This window comes from Malaclemys terrapin, chromosome 6 (genome assembly GCF_027887155.1).
Source record: "Malaclemys terrapin pileata isolate rMalTer1 chromosome 6, rMalTer1.hap1, whole genome shotgun sequence".
In the NCBI taxonomy this organism is placed as follows: Eukaryota; Metazoa; Chordata; order Testudines; family Emydidae; genus Malaclemys; species Malaclemys terrapin.
In genome coordinates this window covers 73300228-73322189 of record NC_071510.1, presented here as the reverse complement: position 1 = coordinate 73322189, position 21962 = coordinate 73300228, and the positions used below count along the sequence as shown (strand labels likewise).

Genomic DNA, 21962 nt, shown 5'->3' with positions numbered 1-21962 from the left:
ATAAAATATTTTTTAATTTGATAGTGTAACTTCTTAAGAACAAAGATTCTGGCATACTGGGTCAGATCAGGTCCATCTTGCCTAGTGTCCTGTCTCTGACAGTGGCCCGTACCAGAGCTTCATTAAGAACATACAGAACAGGGCAGTTATGGAGTCACCCATCCCTGTCTTCCACTCCTGACTTCTGTTAGTCAGAGGTTTAAGGTTGGCCTGAGCATGGGGTTACGTCCCTGATAATTTTGGCTAATAGTCATCGATGGGGACCTATCCTCCATGAACATATCCGGTTCTTTAAATAAAAAATATTCACATACTAGAAAGAGACTAGTAAAGAAATTCAGTACTGATACAAGGTGCAGTTCAGATATTGGTATATTGTTTATATTACTGTATAGTTTTTCTTCCTTGTTTACAGGTTTGAATTAGCCTCTTTTTCTATAAGAACTATTATTGTTGGCACTACATCTCGCTTTTCCTCCGAAGACAAGCTAGAAGAGGTTTGTGACTTTGTATTAATACTTATTGGTAATTTATAGTCTCATATTTCTTAAGCTAACAAATAAAAATGCTTAACTGCCCAGAACAGCCCTCATGAGAAAGTGCTCTTTCAGTGTTACAATGATGAAAAGGAAAGTTACGTTAAAGTTGAAAATCCATTTAATAGCTTGACAAAAATGTTAGCATTCATTCCAAAGTAACTTATCGATGAGACTTGCATATATTATGTGTGTTACATTTTAGTGTCCAGAAAAAGTGTTAGATCTCTTGTTGTATTATACACATTTCTTTTCTGTGCATACTGGAAGAGATTTATTCTTTGGCTATTCATGTAATTGCCAGTATTGTAGTCTATATATTTTAGTTTCATGTGGGGAAAATGTTCAGTTCATTGCATAAGCACATATATGATTAAGGAGCCAATGCTTGAGGTTGCTGCACAGGCATGTGGGAGGGCATTGTATACTCCTTGCTACAAAGACTATCTTAAAAAACAGCAGCAATAAATGGATGAAGGGTAGGTGTGGGGAGAGGAGGGAGAGGAAGGATATAACATCCAATCCATGGCCTCAATTCTAATAGGAAGGACCATCTGAGTTCCTGTGCCCAAGCAAAGCCCTGCCAAAGCCAGTGGGGCTCTGCGTGGTTGAAGGAAGGGTATCAAGTGGTCAGGGTGGTGAATGGTCAATATATTTCAGTTCATTTTTAATAGACATATATATCTGTTTTATTTTTAGTATTAACAATTTTTATTCTTTGGAGGGTACTTGGCTGAAGGTGGGAGAGGATTTGTGGCAAAGCATAGTGCATGTCACCTGAGTTTTGAGGGAACCACCATCAGGATGATTAATTCCAGCAGGTGTTTAAATGCAGACAGAAATTAACCCGACATTTCTCCAAAAAATAACCCCCAAGGCATTAATGATTATCCTGTCTTCTAGGTGAAACACTTCTATAGGTCTCTGAAGGACCAAGGATCACAGCTAAAAATCACTGAAGTTGTGCTGGAAACTATAACAAAAAATATTAGATGGCTGAAAAGGAATCTCAACAGTCTAAGGAACTGGCTGCTAAATAATCTTTAAACCACACTGCAAAGCAGAGAGGATTTCAGTTTGATTAACTGTTCCCTTTCACTCCCCACTGTGGTGATGCATATTTGGGGAGTTTGCCATCCATCGCACAATATAGATATGTTAACAACCTCAATTATGTACAAAAAGTTTTTTTACTGATCCAGAACTGGCTAAGGAAAGAGGAACTATTGTGAAGTCTGTGAACTGTTCCAATAATTTGTCACAATGTAATGCTGTAAATACCCCTCTGATAGGTACATGGGCACAAAGGTAAAGTACATAATTTTTCCATGCCTTTTTGTCTTACTGTTTGCTGGAATTATTATTTTGTTTTTTTATGGTTTCTGGCCACAAGAGACATGAATAACCCACTTACTAATAGTTCCTCTCTTGTTAGGTTTAGGTTGAATTATCTAATCAGAAAGGGTGAGGAATTTAGAACAAACAAGACACTTGCTCCAGACAGAGAGGCAGCATAGTCTAGTGGCTAATATGCTTGACCAGGAATTCAGAGACTGGAGTTCTATTTGTGAGTCTACTAATGACCTGCTGCAAGACTTTGGACTAGTTGCATCATGTGTGTGCCCTTACCCTGCCCCAATCTCATGTCTCTCTTGTCTATTTAGATTGTAAACTCTTCCAGCCAGGACTGTCTTCCCTGTATGTCTGTGCAGTGCCTAGCACAATGGGGCGCTCATCTCAGTTGGAGCCTGGAGGTGCTACTTCTATAATTAATATTAATAGAGTATCTTCTGGGGAAAACAGTGTAGTTCTTCTTCTACACGTGCTATCAATTCAGCTCATTCCTAAGATGAGAGGGCAATTTTCTCCCTAGCTTCTTTGCTTGAATTCTCTTTTTCTGCACAGCCTGAATAGCCGAAATGAACTGTGCTAAAGGTGTGGTTTTTTTCTCCTTCCATTTTTCTTATAGCCTGTTAGCAAACAATATAAAAGCATCAAAAGCAAACCTTGGAGTTCAAGAGTAAGTAGTGTGGTACTTCAGACAAGTAGTGTAGTACTTTGGACAGCTTCTGACTAATACATTGCTTTAAAAGTATTTTACTAACAAAGGGTCCTTTTCCTAAGAGGCTGGGGTTTATGGTGAAGTGTACTTGTGGCAATTTATTTATAAAATTGCAACAAATGAATGCATTGTTTAAAAGATTTTAATTGTGAATGAACTCAGTTTTACTGTTGTAAAAGCATAATCTGTTGCCTTTGTTGTTAGATACCTTTCTGTCATACACAAAGAAATACCAGATTTCTTTACACATGCAGCCAGATTTTCAGAAGTGGCCACTGATATTATGTACCTCAATTTGTGTGCCCAACTTGAGACATTATATACCTAGTTTTCACAAGGTGCCTCAGGCTCCAGAGCGCACAATAAAGTCAGCTTTGGGGGCAGGGAATGCCTGTATGTATAAATAATACCCAGCATAATGGGGCCCTGATCCTGATTGGGGTCTCTGGGCTGTTTTACGGTTAATAAGTATTGTTAATCCGTCACAGCAGCATTTGAGCATTGGGCTGTTACTTCTTTTCCTAAAACAGCTTGTGTTTGCCACATTCTATATTCACTAATGGTAATATTTGTTCTTCCATTTGGGAATCTGAAAGAGTTACAAATTCTAATGAATTAAACTTCACAACACCGCTGGGATGTGGGGCAGGGAAGCATGGAATATCGTCAATTAGCTTCTCCCACCCAGTGAAATGCACTCTTTGCTTGTGGGAAGCTGTCCCCAATCAGTCTCATTTTGATCATTGTCAGTTTGTCTAGTGAAATAGTATATTATAGTAATAGTTACTGACAGTGGCCCATCACCACTGAATTAATGTTTGTCCATTGCTTTATTCATTTCACACTGCACAGCCTTTCCATGTTATATCATCCTACCAGTCCAATTTGTAGAATAACATAAATTGGAGAAGATATGAGGATCTCCGGTTCAAAACAAGATGGAGTTCACTGACAGCATTACATTTGCGTACACTTAGTCTTGTTGCATCATCGCCTTCATGTCTGAGACTAGGCAAGATATATAGGCTTGATGTGGGAATGACATACGTTTTATGTCATGTTTCATCAGTCGTCTAATTTACATCATTACTGGCCTTTCTAGATATAGTAAATAGAGCCTACACATATTCTGTAGTTTAAATTTACTATCCTAAATGTGACATCCACAAAAAGATGAATTAGCTCTCAAAAGTTGCTAGGCACATCTTTTACACACAGAATCACCAATCAGCCAATGAGACTTTGTTCTGATGATACTGTATTTCTACCCTGTGTTTCGCTATTGACTGTTGTCACCCTGTTTCCTGCAAAGGAGAGTGATGAAGGAGGAGACCTGAAATAAAGCCAAATTCCAATGCTTTCAGCTTGCCTGTGGTTTTTCCCTAATTTGCCTTAGACTCTCAAATTCTATTACTCCTGACACACCATCATTGGCTAACAGAAAAAAAATCTTTCCTCCTGGCATACTTAACAAAATCTGGAAACTGTTAATGCTCATATGTGCAGCAACTGGAAGGAGAGCAGATGAGTAGAGCTGTGTGAAATAATCTCATTGATTCTCAAACCCACTTACACTTAGCCTCGTGTGTACGTTTTGAGGTACTTACAAACCTTAGCCTGTGCTCACAAAAGTTCACAAATACCATGTTCAACAGATGGGAAACCTAGCCCATCCCATTCCCTTGAGTGCCCCCTCATCTTTCTCCTAAACTGCTGCTTTTCCGCCTAGGAATCACACAATGGGGTTTATGGAACCTCTCTCCTAACATGGGGATGCTAAAGATTATGAAGCTTCTCTCAGTAATTTGCAGCAGAACTAGCTGGTGGGAGTGGCTGCTCCTACTCCAGCCGAGTGGGTGGGCTGCTACATACCAATGCCACCCACGATCGTGTGCTATCATTTAGTAGTCATTTGAGTCTATTATTAAATTGTGAGCCTGTTGGAGCATATACTTTGTCTTTTTTTGCCTGTGAAGCATTATCTTCACCAAGAGCTTGATATAAAATGATGATCAATATCATCATAAATCCATGTTTGCTGATATCAATAAATCGTGAACGTAGAGATCCTGTTTTTTAACTTTTTATATGAAAGGTTACACACAAACTTTAATATGTTCATCCATTTAAAGATGCACTTTTTTCCAGTGGTAATTACACAGGAAAAGGTCTGATGAACTAAACAATTCACACATTGGCACTTGCTATCATGAACAATAAAGCTGTCAAAGTATTATCAACAAAAAACAATTACCAAAAATAAAATCTCAGTGCTTCCATTTTTAAAAACAACTTATTAGCCACCATATCACTTGTCTTAATGCTTGTGCTACTGTGTGGAATAAAACAACTCGAGAGAGAGAGAAAGCATCAGCATTTACTTTCCCTAGGTCCTAATGATACTCTGAGTTGCACTATGGTATTTCAACCACTGCATGAGACAACCATCGAATCACTTGCTGGGTAATATGATGAGTGCAAATGGAGAAAGATGGTGAGGTTCCAGGAGGAACCTAATGCGGTATGTCACCTGGGGGCTCAAGCGTGCAAGCAGGGCCAAGCTGCTACCAAACACAGGACTCTCAGCACATAATGCTAGACTCTATGCATGCTCTGTAAAAGATCTCTTTCCTGCAACTTTGCATATATGCTGCATCACTTCTTACTAATGTCACATGCTGCACTAGTTAAGGCTAAACAATTCCTTTTTGTTCTTTATAGGCACCCAAAGCTATTTATTCTGTTTCGGGTATTTCCATCCTCCCATTACTGTAGTGTCTGAGCACCTCACAACACCCCTGTGAGATAAGGAAGTACTATAATTGTCCTGAGACATAAAGTGGCTAAGTGACTTGCCCAAGGTTATGCAGGAAGCCTGTGACAGAGCAGGGACTTGAACCTGAGTCTCCCATGGCCTAAGCTAGTGCAAAACCATTGGGCCATTTTTCCTGGGTAAACCAGCTTCAACAAACAATTAATAATGTTTCTATGGCCTCTCCCAGCCTCCCAAAGTACATCCTAATTAAAATGAATTCAGTATCGAAAGCCACAATAAAATAGCACTCTTCTTAAAGTACATGCACATATTTAATAAAAAATGATAGTACTGGTGAAATACAATGCAGTACCAATATAAAAGAGTGGAGGGGACACTCTGCTTGATTGGTTCGATTAGTTTAAAATTCTTCCTATTTGTATTTCCCCCATAAACTATAGCTGGGTTAGAACAGCTGGGACATGCTTAAGCTAAGAAGCAATGGCAATGTAAGTCAGGTGATTTCAGCTTCCTTCAAGAAACTGTCCCAAAGATCCTCTGCCTTTGGCTCCTTCCTACAAGATGGTTCTAAGCAGCAAACATTCCTGATGCTCCTGATGCATCTTAGCACCTCTCACAGTGATAGGTCCTATAAGATTGAGGCACACAGTATAACAAGAACTTTTCATAAATGCTGGGAGTGGTGAAATAGGTCTCAAGCAGACAAAGAGAAGGGAAGAACAGATGTCTGAGAAAACAAAAGTCTAGAATGTCAACACAGAGCATCCAGGGTTGGTCAGTTTTATTAGTCTGTTTTTCTTTTCTTCTCTTATTCAAAGATTACAAAGCCACAAAGGACCACTCTGTTTATCCAGTCCAACCTCCTGCACAGCACAAGCCACAGAATGTCCCCAAAATGATTCCTGGAGCATGTTTCTTAGAAAAAATCCAATCTTGATTTAAAAATTGTCAGTGATGGAGAATCCACCATGACCCTTGGTTAATTACTCTCATCAAAAATTCACACCTTATTTCCAGGCTGAATTTGTCTAGCTTTAACTTCCAGCCATTGGATCCTGTTATACCTTTCTCTGCTAGTTTGAAGGGCCCATTATTAAATATTTGTTCCCCATGTAGATACCCATAGACCCTTTAACCTTCTCTTTGTTAAACTTTGTTAAGCTATTTGAGTTCATCACTATAAGGAATGTTTTCTAATCCTTTAATCATTCTTTAAAAGCAGCAAAGAATCCTGTGGCACCTTATAGACTAACAGACGTATAGGAGCATGATGTGCATGCATGCATCCGAAGAAGTGGATATTCACCCACGAAAGCTCATGCTCCTATACGTCTGTTAGTCTATAAGGTGCCCCAGGACTCTTTGCTGCTTTTACAGATCCAGACTAACACGGCTACCCCTCTGATACTTTAATCATTCTTGTGGCTCTTCTCTGAACCGTCTCCAATTTATCAACAATCCTTCTTGAGCTGTGGGCACCAGAACTGGACACAGTATTCCCACAGTTCGTCGCACCTGTGCCAAATATAGATGTAAAATAACCTCTCTTTTCCTACTCGAGATTCCCCTGCTTGTGCCCAGCTTACCAAACAATTCACATCACTCTGGATCAGGACCTGTCATCTTCATTATTTACTGCTCCTTCAATTTTTGTCATCAGCAAACCATCATTGATTGTTTTATGTTTTCTTCCAGCTCAGTGATAAATAAATGTTAAATAGTATAGAGTCAAGAACTCATCCCTGCGGGACCCTATTAGAAACACACCCACTTGATAATGAGTCCCCGTTTACAATTACATCAACCTAGTTTTTATTTCCTTATTGTGATACACTTGCCAAAGAAAAAAAAGTGTACAATGTTTTTAAGAATCATTTCAGAATGTTAATCACCAATGTAATAAGCATTGTATTTAAGCCCTTGATTTTACATCACTAGGCCACATCCTCCAAATTGGCATAGCTCTTTTGACTTCAGTGGCACTACACCAGTTTACATTTGCTGAGGATCTGCCCCCTTACTTGTTGTCACGGAATCCCCAGGCGATGCTCTGGAACTGCTCCCCACAAAGCCAGTCAGGACTTTGGGGAGCCTCCTCTCCCTTGGAGCAGACTGTCTTCAGGGCAAGAAGCTCACACAGCTTCACCTCCTGGGTCTCTCCTGGGAGCATTCAGCATATGCCCCTCTCTGCGCTTCCCACAGTGAGTCCGCCCAGGCGGGATCCTGGGGAAGCCAAAGGGTTCTGCACCCTCCCACTTCGCAGTCAGACATGACTCTCAGCCAGCCAGTAAAACAGAGGTTTATTAGATGACAGGAACACGGTCTAAAACAGAGCTTGTAGGTACAGCTGCGAACGGGACCCCTCGGCCGGGTCCATTATGAAGTTCAGAGAGCCAGACACCCACGTCTGCCCTCACTCCTAGTCCCCAGGTAGCTCCAACTCTCAAACCCCCTCCAGCCCCTCCTTCTCTCGGCTTTGTCTCTTTCCTGGGCTAGGAGGTCACCTGATCTCTTTGCATCCAAAGAAGTGGGCTGTAGTCCACGAAAGCTTATGCTCTAATAAATTTGTTAGTCTCTAAGGTGCCACTAGTACTCCTGTTCTTCTTTTTGCGGATACAGACTAACACGGCTGCTACTCTGAAACCTGATCTCTTTGTTCACCTTTAGCTATTTCCTTGCGGGGTGGGGGGGGGCTGGGAAGGGGCCCTGGCCATTTGTTGCCAGGGAGACAGAGTGTCAGTGATTTATGCACACTGGCCTTTCCCCACCACCTAGAGACTTAAGAAATGCATAGGGGAAACTGAGGCACTCACACAGTATTCAGAGGAAACATTAAGAACAGTCCCACTTCGTCACATCTGTCATGCTGAGTTTCATTTTCCTTTGGACTGTATAGAAAATGTGGAGAAATCAAAATTTTACTCTCTACCTTGAGATTTAAATCACAGAGAGGGTCCACATGCCAGAACACCTTTGGCATGAATGTCCTCAGCCTCTATAATAGTGATCTCTGCCAGAGAACCAAAGAATGGAAACAACTGTACTGCCAATTATCTGCAAATGTGTGCTATCATTATTACAACTAAATATGATCCATTCAGTACAGACAGAGTACTCAGCACTGTGCAAAACCAGTACAGTTACCTTCTGGGTATAAGAAGGGAGAAATAGAGCCCCTCGCTTCACAGTGGCTTGATTAGTTACAGTAGTAGTGTGAATGAGGACACATTCACCACAATTAGATTGGCAAAAAACACATTTAGACAAGGTTCTTGCTAGCAAAATTATAACACATTGTTCCCCTAATTAACATATGCACTACGTGATGAACAATTTTGTTCCGTTTTTTAAAATCAAAGCCAGGCTCTAATTCTTTATTACAGGGAGCATCCCAAAATCTGCTATTACAGCAAACTCCATTAGCACCCGAATAGCAAGAATCATGCATAGTTGTGGGGTTTGTAAACGTGGTTGTGGAGCTAGTGTACAGAAAGGGATTGTTAGATCCATGACCTAAGCTGTAATGATTCTCTAATACAATTCTATAAATGAGTTGTCCTCTCCACGCCACAGAACAAAAAACTGTGCTAACACACACACCGAACTATGCCAGACGACAGTGCACTGGCACAATTAGACTTGCAGTGTAAATGGGCCTTTTGTTGCAGCAGCTGTGTCCAACCTCACTGCTAACAAAGAGCAGCGGCAAAAGGAGCACAAATGCTGAAGTGGTGTTTAAAATAGTGGTGACAGTTAAATGGTAAAACTGTTTTTCACCTTGATGATTTAAAAATCTAGCAGAGTAATTTTACTGTTTAACTAGAGCTAACTGCACTTTTCCTAAATGCCCTGACCTGGACATTGTACAATTCCTTATTTGCTTTCTTATATGATTAGTTTCTGAATGAACGCTGCTAACGCATGGCAGATGGATCACTCAGAGAGATTAATAGGAAGCCAGAAAATTCACAGCAGTGAAAAGACAAGACTGTTACTGTTAAATAGCACATCTATACGTAAAATAGGGCTGAAAAAGACTTGAGAGAGACACTTTAAATTTATGCTTCCAGATGCATTCCAGAGGTAGTGTTTCCACACGGAAGTGGGGGTCTTTTCTCCTTCCATGGTTCATTTTGGCTTCATTGCTGCTCTGGGATGACACACAGGTCAGTTTAGCACATTTTAATGGACACTGCTATGATGTGTGGATTGGTTCTATCATGATCCCTGTGCTGCTGAATATATGATGTGCCTTGAAACCACATCTTCACAGCAGCAAGAGCACCGTAGTCTGCTATACTATTACAAAGAACAGGTGTGGACATTCCCAAGAGATACTGTAATGTCTCTATTGAAATGTACATAGCACAGTAATACAATACATCTTTCTTTAAAAAATGTACTGGTTTTTAATAATGTATGTACTTGTTCTTTTCTGCTCATCAGTCCAACAAACTGCAAAGATTTCTGGCTGAGGCTTGTTTCGAAGTCTCATGCAGCTCGAACAAAATTTGAGCTTTCAATACTGAGGATTTCTGAGGCATATAAGTACTATTATCGTTGTACTTTATGACAGAAACCTTATACATTTTACTTATGGTATATTAAACATCCAGTCTGTGGTACTGACTAGAGGGCAACTAGGTTGGGGCCCCATTGCGCTAGGTGCTGTACAAACTTGCTCAAGATAAGGCATCTTATCAGGTTTTAGGTATAATGCTAAAATACTTTTTTTATACAAACCTAAATTACTAACATTACTAGATTCTGATATAATAGCACAAACAGGAATACTCGGATGATGGAATGAGTTCTAGTACTAACATGGTCACTGACTCACTGGGAGATGCTGACCAAGTCACCACACCTCTTTTTCTCAGTTTCCCCATTTCTAAAAAGGGGACAATAATACTAATTTTGCCTACCTCACAGGGAACTGTGAAGATCAGTTATTCTCTAAAGAGCTTTAAAAATGAAAATCTCTATGGACACGCTAAGTATTATGATGGCTATCAACCAGGGAAATGCTTGCCTTCTTTAAAAAAATGTGCTCATCCAGCATTATGCTTGGGATTGTCAAAAGTGGACATTGATGCTGCGACTGCTCCTGTTGAAGTCAGTGACAGTTGACATCAGTGGGGGCAGAGTCAGGCCAACATTCAGTGCTTTTGCAAATCCCACTGTAGACTTACTCTTGCTAGAGTTTCCATTTGATAATAAGAGTTTCCATCTTCAGTAAACCAGTCCTCTGCTTCTAAGTGAGGTGGTTTTTTTTTAATTCTTTCTGGGTTCGAAAATAATTCCTCTCAAGATTCTCAAGTTTTACTGTGAGGAAAAAAGGAAGAGGAAATCACCTCCAGAAGGCTGAAAATGATTGGGAAAGAAAGGCTAAAAACTCTTTGGAAAGCTCCAGAGTTAATGCTGCTGTTCCCCTCTAGAAATCTAAGGACCAGCCTCATTCAGAATGTTTTCTTACTGCAGTTCTCTGCCCCCTAAAAAGTTGACAAGTCATTTATGTGTGCACTTAGGCAGATGTTGATAATCTAGGACAAGTCATTGCCAATACATACATTTTATTTCTTGTTGGAACACAAATGAGATGTAAATGACTCTTAATAGTTTAGAGATGAGAGTACAAAAATCATGCTGAAAATATCCCAAGAGGGGAGAAAATCTCTGGATATAATTTCAAGAAGCTTTCATTATGGCTTATTTCTTTTTAGACATCAACAAAAATAGCAAGTAGCAGCATATACTGCCAAGTAGTCAACATTACAATAAAGTGTTTAATGTCCTAATTCTGTTGTGACTCATCCTCCTTAAAACACAACACAGCCACTTTCTTGACATATCATAGGTCATAAAAATTGAATGCCAGTTAACCCTTTTTATTTGCTGCCCAATTTTAAATGTCCTTTAAAATCACAAGCAATCTCCCTTTTCCTAAAGATTGTCACAATTTCTACTGTTTTACTTTTCAAATTGCTGTTAGGTCTCACTGTTGAGATCAGGGGTAAATTTTTCAAAAGTGCCTAAATGGTCTAGGAACCTGAGTCCTATTTCAAAATGGATTTAGGGTATGTCTACACTGCAATTAAACAGCTGGTCTGAGTCATCTGACTTGAGCTTGTGGGGCTTAGCTTAAGCTAAAACTGTAAAACTGTGGTGCAGAAATTCAGGCTTGTGCTGGATCCCACGCTTTGGGACCCTCTCCCCGTGCAGGGTCCCAAAGCTTGGACTCCAGCACAAATAGGTGTTTGATTGCAGTATTCATATATCTTTATACACTAAGTCATAATGACACTTAAGCTTCTAAATTAAGTAAAATACACAGTTATATGATTAATCAAAAAACAAAGGGATGCAGATCCCCAGAAAGGAAAGAACTGAAAGTGGAATCAAAAGAGAAAATAGGAAGTGAAGAAGAGGAAGGGTGATTCTTGGGGTGTTCAGTATGGGAAAGCAGATTGTAGGGAAGTGTGACATTGGCTTAATTATATAAAGCAGCTGTTACTATTGTGTAAGGATGTGACTGCAGAGGTAAAAAAGGTCATCCTCTATGCTGGACGATGGGGCTCTGGGATGCAGGGCAGAACAGGCAGCAGCTCTGGTTTCTATGCTGTTAAAGTTATGTAGTATATGAATAAAACAATGTAACTGTTAAATACAAGCTCTCCTTGGGTTAATGAGAGAAACATATATCACTGATCATTCATATCACAGAATAAACAGAACGGCTTGAGTTGTGCCCAGGATCAAGGAGGTGCAGGTGGGTAATGGAATGCTGCTTGAGTTTGTCCAATTTGGCCGCCAACATAGTTTAGAAGAGCCCCAGGTCTGGAGCTGAGCTCCCTGGTACACCTTAGGAAGTCTGGTGAAGAAAGTCCCTTCCCTGAAAAACTTTGGAACTCTGAAGGCTGCCGAGCTAAAATGCTCTTAAACTGCACCACAGGGTAGCTTCCTTCAATGTGCTATACAAAGGACCTGATCCAGCTGCAATGGAAGTTAGCAGGAATCTTCCCATTGGGCCACTTCACATCTTACAGCACCCTTGCTCCTCTTAAAAAAAATAAAAAATAAAAAAAAATAAAACAAGCTTCTGAGTCATGCTTCCTTGGACATGTTTGAAAACTGGTGTTTGAAGTTGAACCTTCTGAAGCTCTGTCAGAGCAGAGCCCCTGCTACACAACCCCCAGCTCCGTGTGCAGGTGGCGGAGTCTCCCTCAGTGCGCCAAAGGTTGGTCCTGGCAGAAGTCACCAGAGACGGAGACCTCATGAACTACGACTGGGGAGACTGGCTGGATCCCCTGACACTCGCTCAGCGCATGGGGCTCTCCAGGCCTTGTATTCCCCAGCGCATACTTCAGGAGGTGAGGGCTGCTTTGTCACCCACTGCTTGGGCCTACCTTGACCGGGTCCTGCAAGAGGGCACGCCCCGCCCACCCTTCACCCTAGGCCCTCTGGACCTTTTCATTGGGCCCGTGGACCCAACCGGCCCCCTTCACCATGAGCCGGCTGCACGACTTGCAGCCGGTTTGTTTCCAGATCGTGCCAAGGAAACATCTATACATGCTCTTGCTCCACACCCTTCACTTCCTCACCCTGGCGTCCCGCCCTGACACAAAGTGGCGGGACCTCCTGCCACCTTTTGAGGGTGAGGCACCCCGGTGGGCCAGCCTATACTCTACCCTGGTCCCGAGGCCTGCCGGGGATATCAGTAGGCGGCTCCTTCATGGGGCCGTAAGCATGGGCATGTATTTGGCGCAGTTTACCTGTCCCGGACACCTGCCCCTTTTGTGGCATGAGGGAGACCCTGGTGCACATTTACCTGGAGTGCACCAGGTTGCAGCCCCTATTCCGGCTCCTCTTAGATATCCTGTTATATTTTTGGTTGCAGTTTTCCCCTTACCTTCTTATGCACTCCCTATCCATGGCCCATGAAGTCACGGGACCACCTAGTCAACCTCCTCCTGGCCCTGGCTAAAATGGCCATCTATAAAACTAGGGAGAGGAGGTTGGCTGATCGGGTCTCCTGTGACTGTGGGGCCTATTTCCGATCCTCTGTCCATTCACGCATCCGGGCAGAGTTCCTCTGGGTGGCGTCCACTGGCTCCCTTGACGCCTTCGAGGAGCAGTGGACGCTGTCCAGGGTTCTCTGCTCGGTGTCCCAGTCAGGTTCCCTTCGTTTGACCCTTTGACCGCACTCCTGTTCCTGTTATTTCATTTGTTGTCCCCCGGAATCACTTAGCTTCCAGGTCCTGTGGGTCCTCCCCTTAGGCTAGGGGGAGGTCCTTTAGCACTTCCTGGATCCCAATAGGAAGCTTTGTCAGTGGGAGACAGAGTCTCAAGCATTATTAGGAAACAGCGTTCATTTTCTATTTATGCTACTATGAGGAAGGCAGTTAGCTATAAAGTTAGGACAGATCAAAGACTGCCAAATAAAGGTGAACATACCATACCATTTCTCCTTGTCCCATGATAATCGCTACACTTTGCGTTAAAAATTACTGTTTTAAAAAAGTGGAATATTAAGCTTTATATGCTCTAAAATTTACTAATCATAGCAGAAAATTATGAGCTTGGTGATCTTAAAGGTTAGCATACTTTCAAAAGTGAAATATAACCATTCCTGGCTGCTTTTTAAAAATATATATTTTTAAGACTTTGAGCAGATTCAAGACAAGTTCCTGGTTAAGTTTCAAATTATAATACAAAACTATGGCAATCGGAGTAAAGAGCTGATATAGGACAGAATTTAACATCCATCAATTTTATTAATCACCTGTATTACTAGAACTAAGTCCAAAGACTATAAATAGTTTACAGTAAAGCAAAATGTCTATTTCTTAGATTCCTATAGGATTTGTCTTTTTAATATTTTAGAAATTGTAGTCTTATGAACAAAAAATTTAAGCAGTTAATTGATAGCTCTCGTTAGCCTTGTCCTAAACAAAACTTATATAGAAAGCATTAAATTAAAAACTCTATCAGCCCAGTTTTGCCCAGCTATAAGTTAGTACCACCTGGAAACAATCATATGTTGAACTTTATGCACCTGAGCCATCCCACTGACTTCTTGGGAAATTGACTTCAATCAGACAATCCAGGTGCATAAAGTTCAGCATGCCCATAAAGGTGGACTAGATGGGGATTTTAGTTTGGATTTCCAGCAGGTGTTGTCTCAGAAAGATGTATTATTCTACTATCAGAACATGAACAGGAGAAGGTGTTTCAAGTTTCATTGAAGAAGCTAGGACGGTGGCAGGATTGATAGAGCAACCGAGACAAAATTATTTGTAGTACAAGTCTGTGTGTAGTCTCCATCTGATATGGTGTAGCATCCCAACACTGTAGAGTCTGCTGCCCAGGTAATTAATATTGATTTACATTATTTAAATGTGGGTCAAGCAGGGTAAGTACTTACACAGGAAACCTCTAGGGAGATTCCAGCTGTTAGAACAAGTGGTGTTGCTGATTCATTAGTCAGCACTTTTTTTCTTTTAAGTCAGGACAGAAACCGTGCCTGACCCTGATGTTACAGGGCCTTATGTTGTTAGAGGTATCATCTTTTGCATGGGATGTAACCATATATTGATAGTTTTAAATTGCTTTTAGCACTTATTGAACTTTGTGCAAGATTAGGAGTGTTAGTGCTAATGGTAAATTCTAATTTTGGTAACTGAGTCTCCCAAGCAGTTTTATATCCATTTATATAGGATTTCCTTGACTTTCTCACTTTTGCTGACCCAAGTGCTTAAAAATCATAAGCTAGAGTTCAAAAATAATAAATTACCTTAAATTTAAAAAAAGGGGGGGGCAAAAAAGCCTTTCTGGTTCATAAATCGTTAGGGTATGATGTCGTATCTTCCAGCTCCCCCCCATGAGGTGTGGGTTCTTTCCCCCCCCCCCCCAAATGATGTGAGAATCTTGGCTTTCATCACATGCCTTGTGAGGACAGCTTTAAGAAAAACCAAACATAGTGAGACTTGTGATTTAAATTGTGTGACCTGGAGACACTACTTCTGTCCCAAATGTTAAGTAGTCCCCATAGTGGTGTGGTGTGTTGTGTTCTCGGAAGCCTGCAAACATTTATGTCAATATCTTTGGATAGGTGCCCAGTCCCTTTGAAGCCACTGCTTTTGTGAGTAAAAGCTATTCACATGATATGTTGAAATCTGCTATTCTCATGAGTATTAAACACTTATTCTCCTAGGTGCTGGAAGTAGGGGTGCTGTTGCACCACCTCCCGGTTTGAAGTGGTTTCCATCATATACAGGCTTTACAGCTTGGTTCAATGGCTCTCGCCCCCCATACAAATTGTTCCAGCACCCCTGTTTGCTCTGCTCAATGAAGAGGTGGTTGGCGCTCTTTCAGTGGCAGGCCATGTGAGCCACGCTTAGAGCAAAGAGAAGAACAGGAGTACTTGTGGCACCTTAGAGACTAACAAATTTATTAGAGCATAAGCTTTCGTGGACTACAGCCCACTTCTTCGGATGCATATAGAATGGAACATATATTGAGGAGATATATATACACACATACAGAGAGCATAAACAGGTGGGAATTGTCTTACCAACTCTGAGAGGCCAATTAAGAGAAAAAAAACTTTTGAAGTGATAATCAAGCTAGCCCAGTACAGACAGTTTGATAAGAAGTGCGAGAATACTTACAAGGGGAGATAGATTCAATGTTTGTAATGGCTCAGCCATTCCCAGTCCTTATTCAAACCGGAGTTGATTGTGTCTAGTTTGCATATCAATTCTAGCTCAGCAGTCTCTAGTTGGAATCTGTTTTTGAAGTTTTTCTGTTGTAATATAGCCACTCGCAGGTCTGTCACTGAATGACCAGACAGGTTAAAGTGTTCTCCCACTGAATTGGTATGCAAACTAGACACAATCAATGCTAGAATTGATATGCAAACTAGACACAATCAACTCCGGTTTGAATAAGGACTGGGAATGGCTGAGCCATTAGAATCAATGTTTGTATCTCTCCTTGTAAGTATTCTCACACTTCTTATCAAACTGTCTGTACTGGGCTATCTTGATTATCACTTCAAACGTTTTTTTTCTCTTAATTGGCCTCTCAGAGTTGGTAAGACAACTCCCACCTGTTTATGCTCTCTGTATGTGTGTATATATATCTCCTCAATATATGTTCCATTCTATATGCATCCGAAGAAGTGGGCTGTAGTCCACGAAAGCTTATGCTCTAATAAATTTTATTAGTCTCTAAGGTGCCACAAGTACTCCTGTTCTTCTCTTTGCGGATACAGACTAACACAGCTGCTACTCTGAAACGCTTAGAGCAGTGGATCTGTTTCAGTGACCCTGCAGCCCCTTTAGGGCGAAGCGGGCCGCTCATGGCCTTTATGGTGCCTGCTCCGTGACCATGTTGTACCGACACGTCCCTTGCACGCGGCAGGAAAGGGACAGCAGCTCCTTCAGGGCTGGGCGAGGTTAAAGGCGCGGAGCTGCGGGCGAGCACAGCTGAGGCAGGAGAACGCAGCCGCCTCCTGCCCCTGGTAGCTTAGCGAGGCAGCAGCGGGAGGAGGAGCCGTGCGAAGCAGCGGCCCAGCCCAGGCGGGGGAAGCGAGGGCTCGGCTCGGAGCAGCAGAGAGGCCAGAGCAGAAAATGGTCGTTTGGGGCTTGGCGCAAAGGCGAAGCTGCTAGGAAGAGCCGAGCCGGAGCCCCGTGCAAGGGCGGGAGCTCCCCCGCCGCGGGGCTGCAGCACTTCAGCTGCCGGCCGCAGTGACTCGTGCATGACCCACAGCAGTAGGACCGAGCGGAGCGCCCGCCCCGGCAGCATGCAGCAGGACTGAGGAGGCGCAGCCCGGCAGCCGCTGCTGTTCTGTGTCTCTTCGCTTCCTCCGTGCCTGGGCTCTGCCGGCTGAGGGATCCCGCAGGAAAATGGAGCCGTTCCCCCACGGTGAGTGGCGCCGCGGGCACTGGCCGCGCCCCTGCTGCAAACGGACTCCTCGCTGCAGCCTTGATGCTGGCGGCAGCTGCCCTGGCCCCGGCGCGGCCCTGCCAGAGGGAGCCCCTGACTCCGTGCCTCTGCTCTGAGTGCGCAGGCCCCACAGGGCACGCTCAAGGTCAGGGGCTCCCGGGGGGGGGGGGGAAGCACCCACCCAACGCATGCCCACAGCTGCACCCCACCCTGCCCAGTGCCCTGGGGCTGCAGCAGCGCAGGGAGCCAGCCTAGCTACAACACTGAAGACTCACTGGAGAAAGTTTGACAAGATGGGGGCGGTAATAGCTTTTCTTGGTCTGATGGAAGATCTTACCTCGCCCACCTCCTCTCTAATATCCTGGGCCCACCATGGCTACAGCACGGCAGGGAGGAAAGTTTGTGTGTGTGTGTGTGTGTGTGTGTGTGTGTTTTTTTTTTTTTTTTTTAAGCTGGCAGGAATTCGCCTTGCGGGCTGGTGGAAGGTAGCCTGGTCACTCATTCCCTGACCACCTCCTGTCCTGAAACACAAACTGCTGTGGCTCAGTGATCCACAGTGAGCCTGTGTTAAAGGCTTCTTAAAAATGCTGCTAACAGATAATTGAAAATTGTAAACCATCCCATGTGGGAGCAGTTTTGCTGCAATTTTTTTCTTTTTAATTACAAGAGCGCATGAGAACCAGATTCTTTGTTTCTGCAGAGTTCATGTGCTCTTGTTTATTTCTCATGCACTGTCATAATCCTCTGCGGGACCTAATCGTATCTGAGCTTCGCTGACGTACACACAAGGCAAATAATGCTCTTGCTCAGATACATGGCCCTCATCATTAGAGTTAGTACTTGCATAGACAGTGGAGAATAGGCAACAGGGGCAACTAAGGAACAAGATCCTATGTTTATGTAAATATCTTTGGTGATTGGCTGTTGACATTGACTCAATCAAAAATGAGGGGAGATTGAAATAGGGAAAACAAGGGCAGGTGCTCTTCCCCGCCCCCACAACAGAGTGGCTTTCAAAACTATTTCCACGCAGCTTCAGCAGTACTGTGCATTTCCCTTGTACCTTTCAGATGAAACTCTGAAAGCATATAGGTAACATTTGTATATTCTTACCTTAGACTCTATGCATCCGAAGAAGTGAGGTTTTTACTCACGAAAGCTTATGCCCAAATAAATCTGTTAGTCTTTAAGGTGCCACCAGACTTTGTTGTTTTTGTAGATACAGACTAACACGGCTACCCCCTGATACTTTACAAAGATGAGATTCAACTAGAGTCTCTGCATCCATTGTTAAAATGCAATCATGTCTGGGGTGGAATGCAGCAGCTGTGTTAAAGCAACACTTCCCAGCAGCTAAAGGCGGAACATGAAGTTGCCCAAACCATTTGAAACTGCAAGGAATTTGAAAGTAGGGGTCTAAAATAGAATTTGGACAGGAGAGTGAGTGTAATCTACTTCTTCCTATTCAAAATACTGAGAGGTTCTGAAGGACATGTGGTCAGGGTCTTGGTCAGTTAAGTTACACAAGTAAAAGAATTAAGAGTGGAAGCTGAAACTCCGCCAGAATTCACTGCATTGTACTTGAGTTTCTCAGTGATCTGTCAAGCCATAATGTAGTATCTGCTACAAAATTCAGAGAAATGCCTTTGCAGTGAAAACTGGATCTTTCTAGTCAACTTAATGAGATTTTGTCATGCCAATATTACCCTATGTTTTCTCCAAAGAGCCTCATGTTTGCATGTCCAGATAGTCTTAACTTTGTAAATGGTTTTTCCCTTTTGAGATGGCCCTTTAAAGTTGGTTTAAGAAGCACTATTGCATTTTATCACTAAATAAATTGAAGCTTGTTCAGTATAGGAGTCTTCCCAGGATTTAGCGAGAATATAAACAAAGTAGGCAGTAACTTAGAATATATTAAGAACTTATTACAATCAAAGAGTTTTATATTCTGTGCTCTTTGTACATCTGGGAAAAGATTACATCTCTATGAGCAGAAATCTAGTTTGTGGGAGGTATTTTTAATAAAGGAAATGGCTTAAGATCTAGAAGTACATGCTCTTATGTTGGAGAATATGTGCTGCCATGTTAATAACCTCACTCCAAAAGCCTTTTGGATCTGGGTTGTTAGTATTTCACTATCATGCAGGAGAGTGGTGTTTGAATTCTGCTCTTTTCTCACCAAGGCTGCAGCAGAGAGGTGTGGTAGACCCCGAGAACACTGCTCAAAAGTGGTCTCTGCTGCTAATGGAGGAGTTGTGTTTGGAGGTAGGGTTACCAACCCTCTGGGATTGGTCTGGAGTCTCCAGGAATTAAAGATTAATTAAAGATTGTCACGTGATGAAATCTCCAGGAATAGGTCCAACCAAAATTGGCAATCCTAATTGAAGGGGCTGGGAATAGAACCTTCTCCTTTCCTCCAGGAAGCTAAAACACATACCTTTGGGTGAAGGGTGGTGGTGGGAGTGTTTGAAGCAATCCTCCAGGTTAAAGACAAACTGCAATTTCCTCCCACAAAAGGAAGCTACAGGAGATTTCCATGATATTCAGAGTATGGGAGGTTGATCTTGAGACGTGGTGTTGATATGTTGTTTCTCACACTCAATAGCTGCTTTTAAAACTTGAATAACTGGGAACATTCACACTGCTGGCTTTCTGAATAGAGAGTTAGTTTCTAGGGCTGGCAGTCTTGCACCTTGCATGAGCATTGAATCATTTCAGCAAATAACATGATTAAAAAACACCCTTTGGATCACTTTGCTCTTGTGCGCCACTTAACAAGAAAAAGAGAGAAAACCAACCAAACCCTGAGGACTGTGGGCTCTAGTCCACATGTTCATTTTATGCAAAACTCTCATTGAAGCTTAGGGGTGTTATGTGACAGTTTGGTGTCAAGGATCATTTCCTCTTTCTTGACACCTAACCCTCCAGATATGGGACCATGTAAGCATCCAAACATGGGAACTTGCATTAGCATAGCTACGTCTCTCGGCGGTGAAAAATCCACACCCCTAAGAGACCTAGCAATGCTGACCCAACCCCAGCATCAGCAGTGCTAGGTTGACCGCAGAATTCTTCCTTCGACCTAGCTACCACCTCTTGGGTATCTACGATTGAGATAGGTAGTGTCTGAACTGATGTGCTGCAGCACGGCACAGCTGCAGTGCTGAGGCTGTGCCCCTAGCATTTCAACTGTAGACAAGCCCAAAGGCACAGTTCTTCTAGTCAACGTTTCTTTTGTGATGGGGAACAGTTATTAAAATAAGAGGAAGGCTATGGCTCTCTTTGCCTACAAAAGAATGGGGTGAGGGGGAAATCTTTAAACCCTGGATCAAAACATAGGTCCTGGTCCTCTGTGGGCAGTAAGGCCAGGGGGCTGCCAGAGCAGCTCATTATAAGATGAGGGCCTAAATAACTGAGTTTATAAATCGCTCAGTAATAGTTCCTGATTGCTTTTGTTTGTTCTTTGATAAGAAGTAATTAAACACAGGGATCAATAGGAGACCCTTTTTACAACCTGACTAATCACAATCTAACCAAAACAAACATGCCGGCTCAAAGGCCCATATTGTTGCATAAGTCTCTGATTTTTGGCTGTGACTGCAGTACTTCTGTAAGTTGGGGACTACAATTTAAGGGATAGTCCTAGAGGACTGGAGAAGGGTAAACATTGTACTGACCTGGGAAATTATAGAGCTGTCATCTTCACTTTAATATTTATTTGTTCCAGTATCTTTCCAAGTATTGAACAATCAGTTTGTAGGCACCTCCACAGTAATAGGATGATAACCAATAGCCGGGATGGATTTATTGTCAGTTTGGCATGATTTGTTCTTAACTTCCCCTTTGAGGGGGTTACTGGCTAGGGGGAGAAGAAAGCCGTAGATGTGATTATTTATTTTTTTTCTTAAAGTAAGGCTTCTAACACAGTCCCACATGATGTTCTCATAAAGTAGGGAAATGTGGCTTAGATTAAATAACTAGAAGATGGGTTAACAATGCATACCTCCTTTTTAAATACAGATCTTTTCAATGGTTCGCTATCAAACTGGGAGGGCATATCTAGCGGGGTCTTGCAGGGATATGTCCTGGGTACAGTACTCGTCAATATTTTTGTTTAATGATTTGGATAATGGAGTGAAAAAGAATAGGCTTATAAAATTGCCAGATGACACTAAGATGAGGGTTGCTAGTGCTTTGACTAGAATTCATGTCTTGGTTGTCTGAAATCAACCAAGATTAAATGCAATAAAGATAAGTGCAAAGTACTACTTAGGAAAAATCAAATGCACAAATACAAAATGAGGAGTAACTGGCTAAGCAGTAGCACTGCTGAAAAGGATGGGGGTTTATAGTGGATCACAAATTGAATATGAACCATCAATTTCATGCGGTTTTGGAAAAGGCTAATATCGTTCTGGGATCTATTAACATGAGTGAATGTAAGACACAGGAGATAATTGTCCTGCTCTACTCAGCACTGGTGAGGTCTCAGCTGAAGTCTTGTAGCACCCGCAACTGGACACACTTTAGGATGTGGACAAATTGTCAAGAGTCCAGAATAGGGCAACAAAAATAAGGTATAGAAAAAACCTGTCCTATGGGGAAAGGTTAAATAAACTGGGCATGTTCAGTCTTGAGC

The 21962-nt window shown here is 42.3% G+C and overlaps 2 protein-coding genes across 2 annotated transcripts in view; both read left to right on the top strand.

Moving 5' to 3' along the window:
* The window catches only part of LOC128839233 (endoplasmic reticulum aminopeptidase 2-like), a 40128-nt gene extending 36173 nt beyond the window's left edge, over nucleotides 1–3955 (top strand). The window contains exons 18-19 of the mRNA XM_054032040.1: nucleotides 416–497; nucleotides 1440–3955. Coding sequence (XP_053888015.1) covers nucleotides 416–497; nucleotides 1440–1583 — 226 coding nt within the window. The 3' untranslated portion in view covers nucleotides 1584–3955. The remainder of the gene's footprint in view (nucleotides 1–415; nucleotides 498–1439) is intronic.
* Nucleotides 3956–16812: 12857 nt separating this feature from the next.
* Nucleotides 16813–21962, top strand: part of LNPEP (leucyl and cystinyl aminopeptidase) — an 84802-nt gene continuing 79652 nt past the window's right edge. Inside the window, exon 1 of the mRNA XM_054031487.1 lies at nucleotides 16813–17302. Within this exon, the coding sequence (XP_053887462.1) occupies nucleotides 17284–17302 (19 nt within the window). The 5' untranslated portion in view covers nucleotides 16813–17283. The remainder of the gene's footprint in view (nucleotides 17303–21962) is intronic.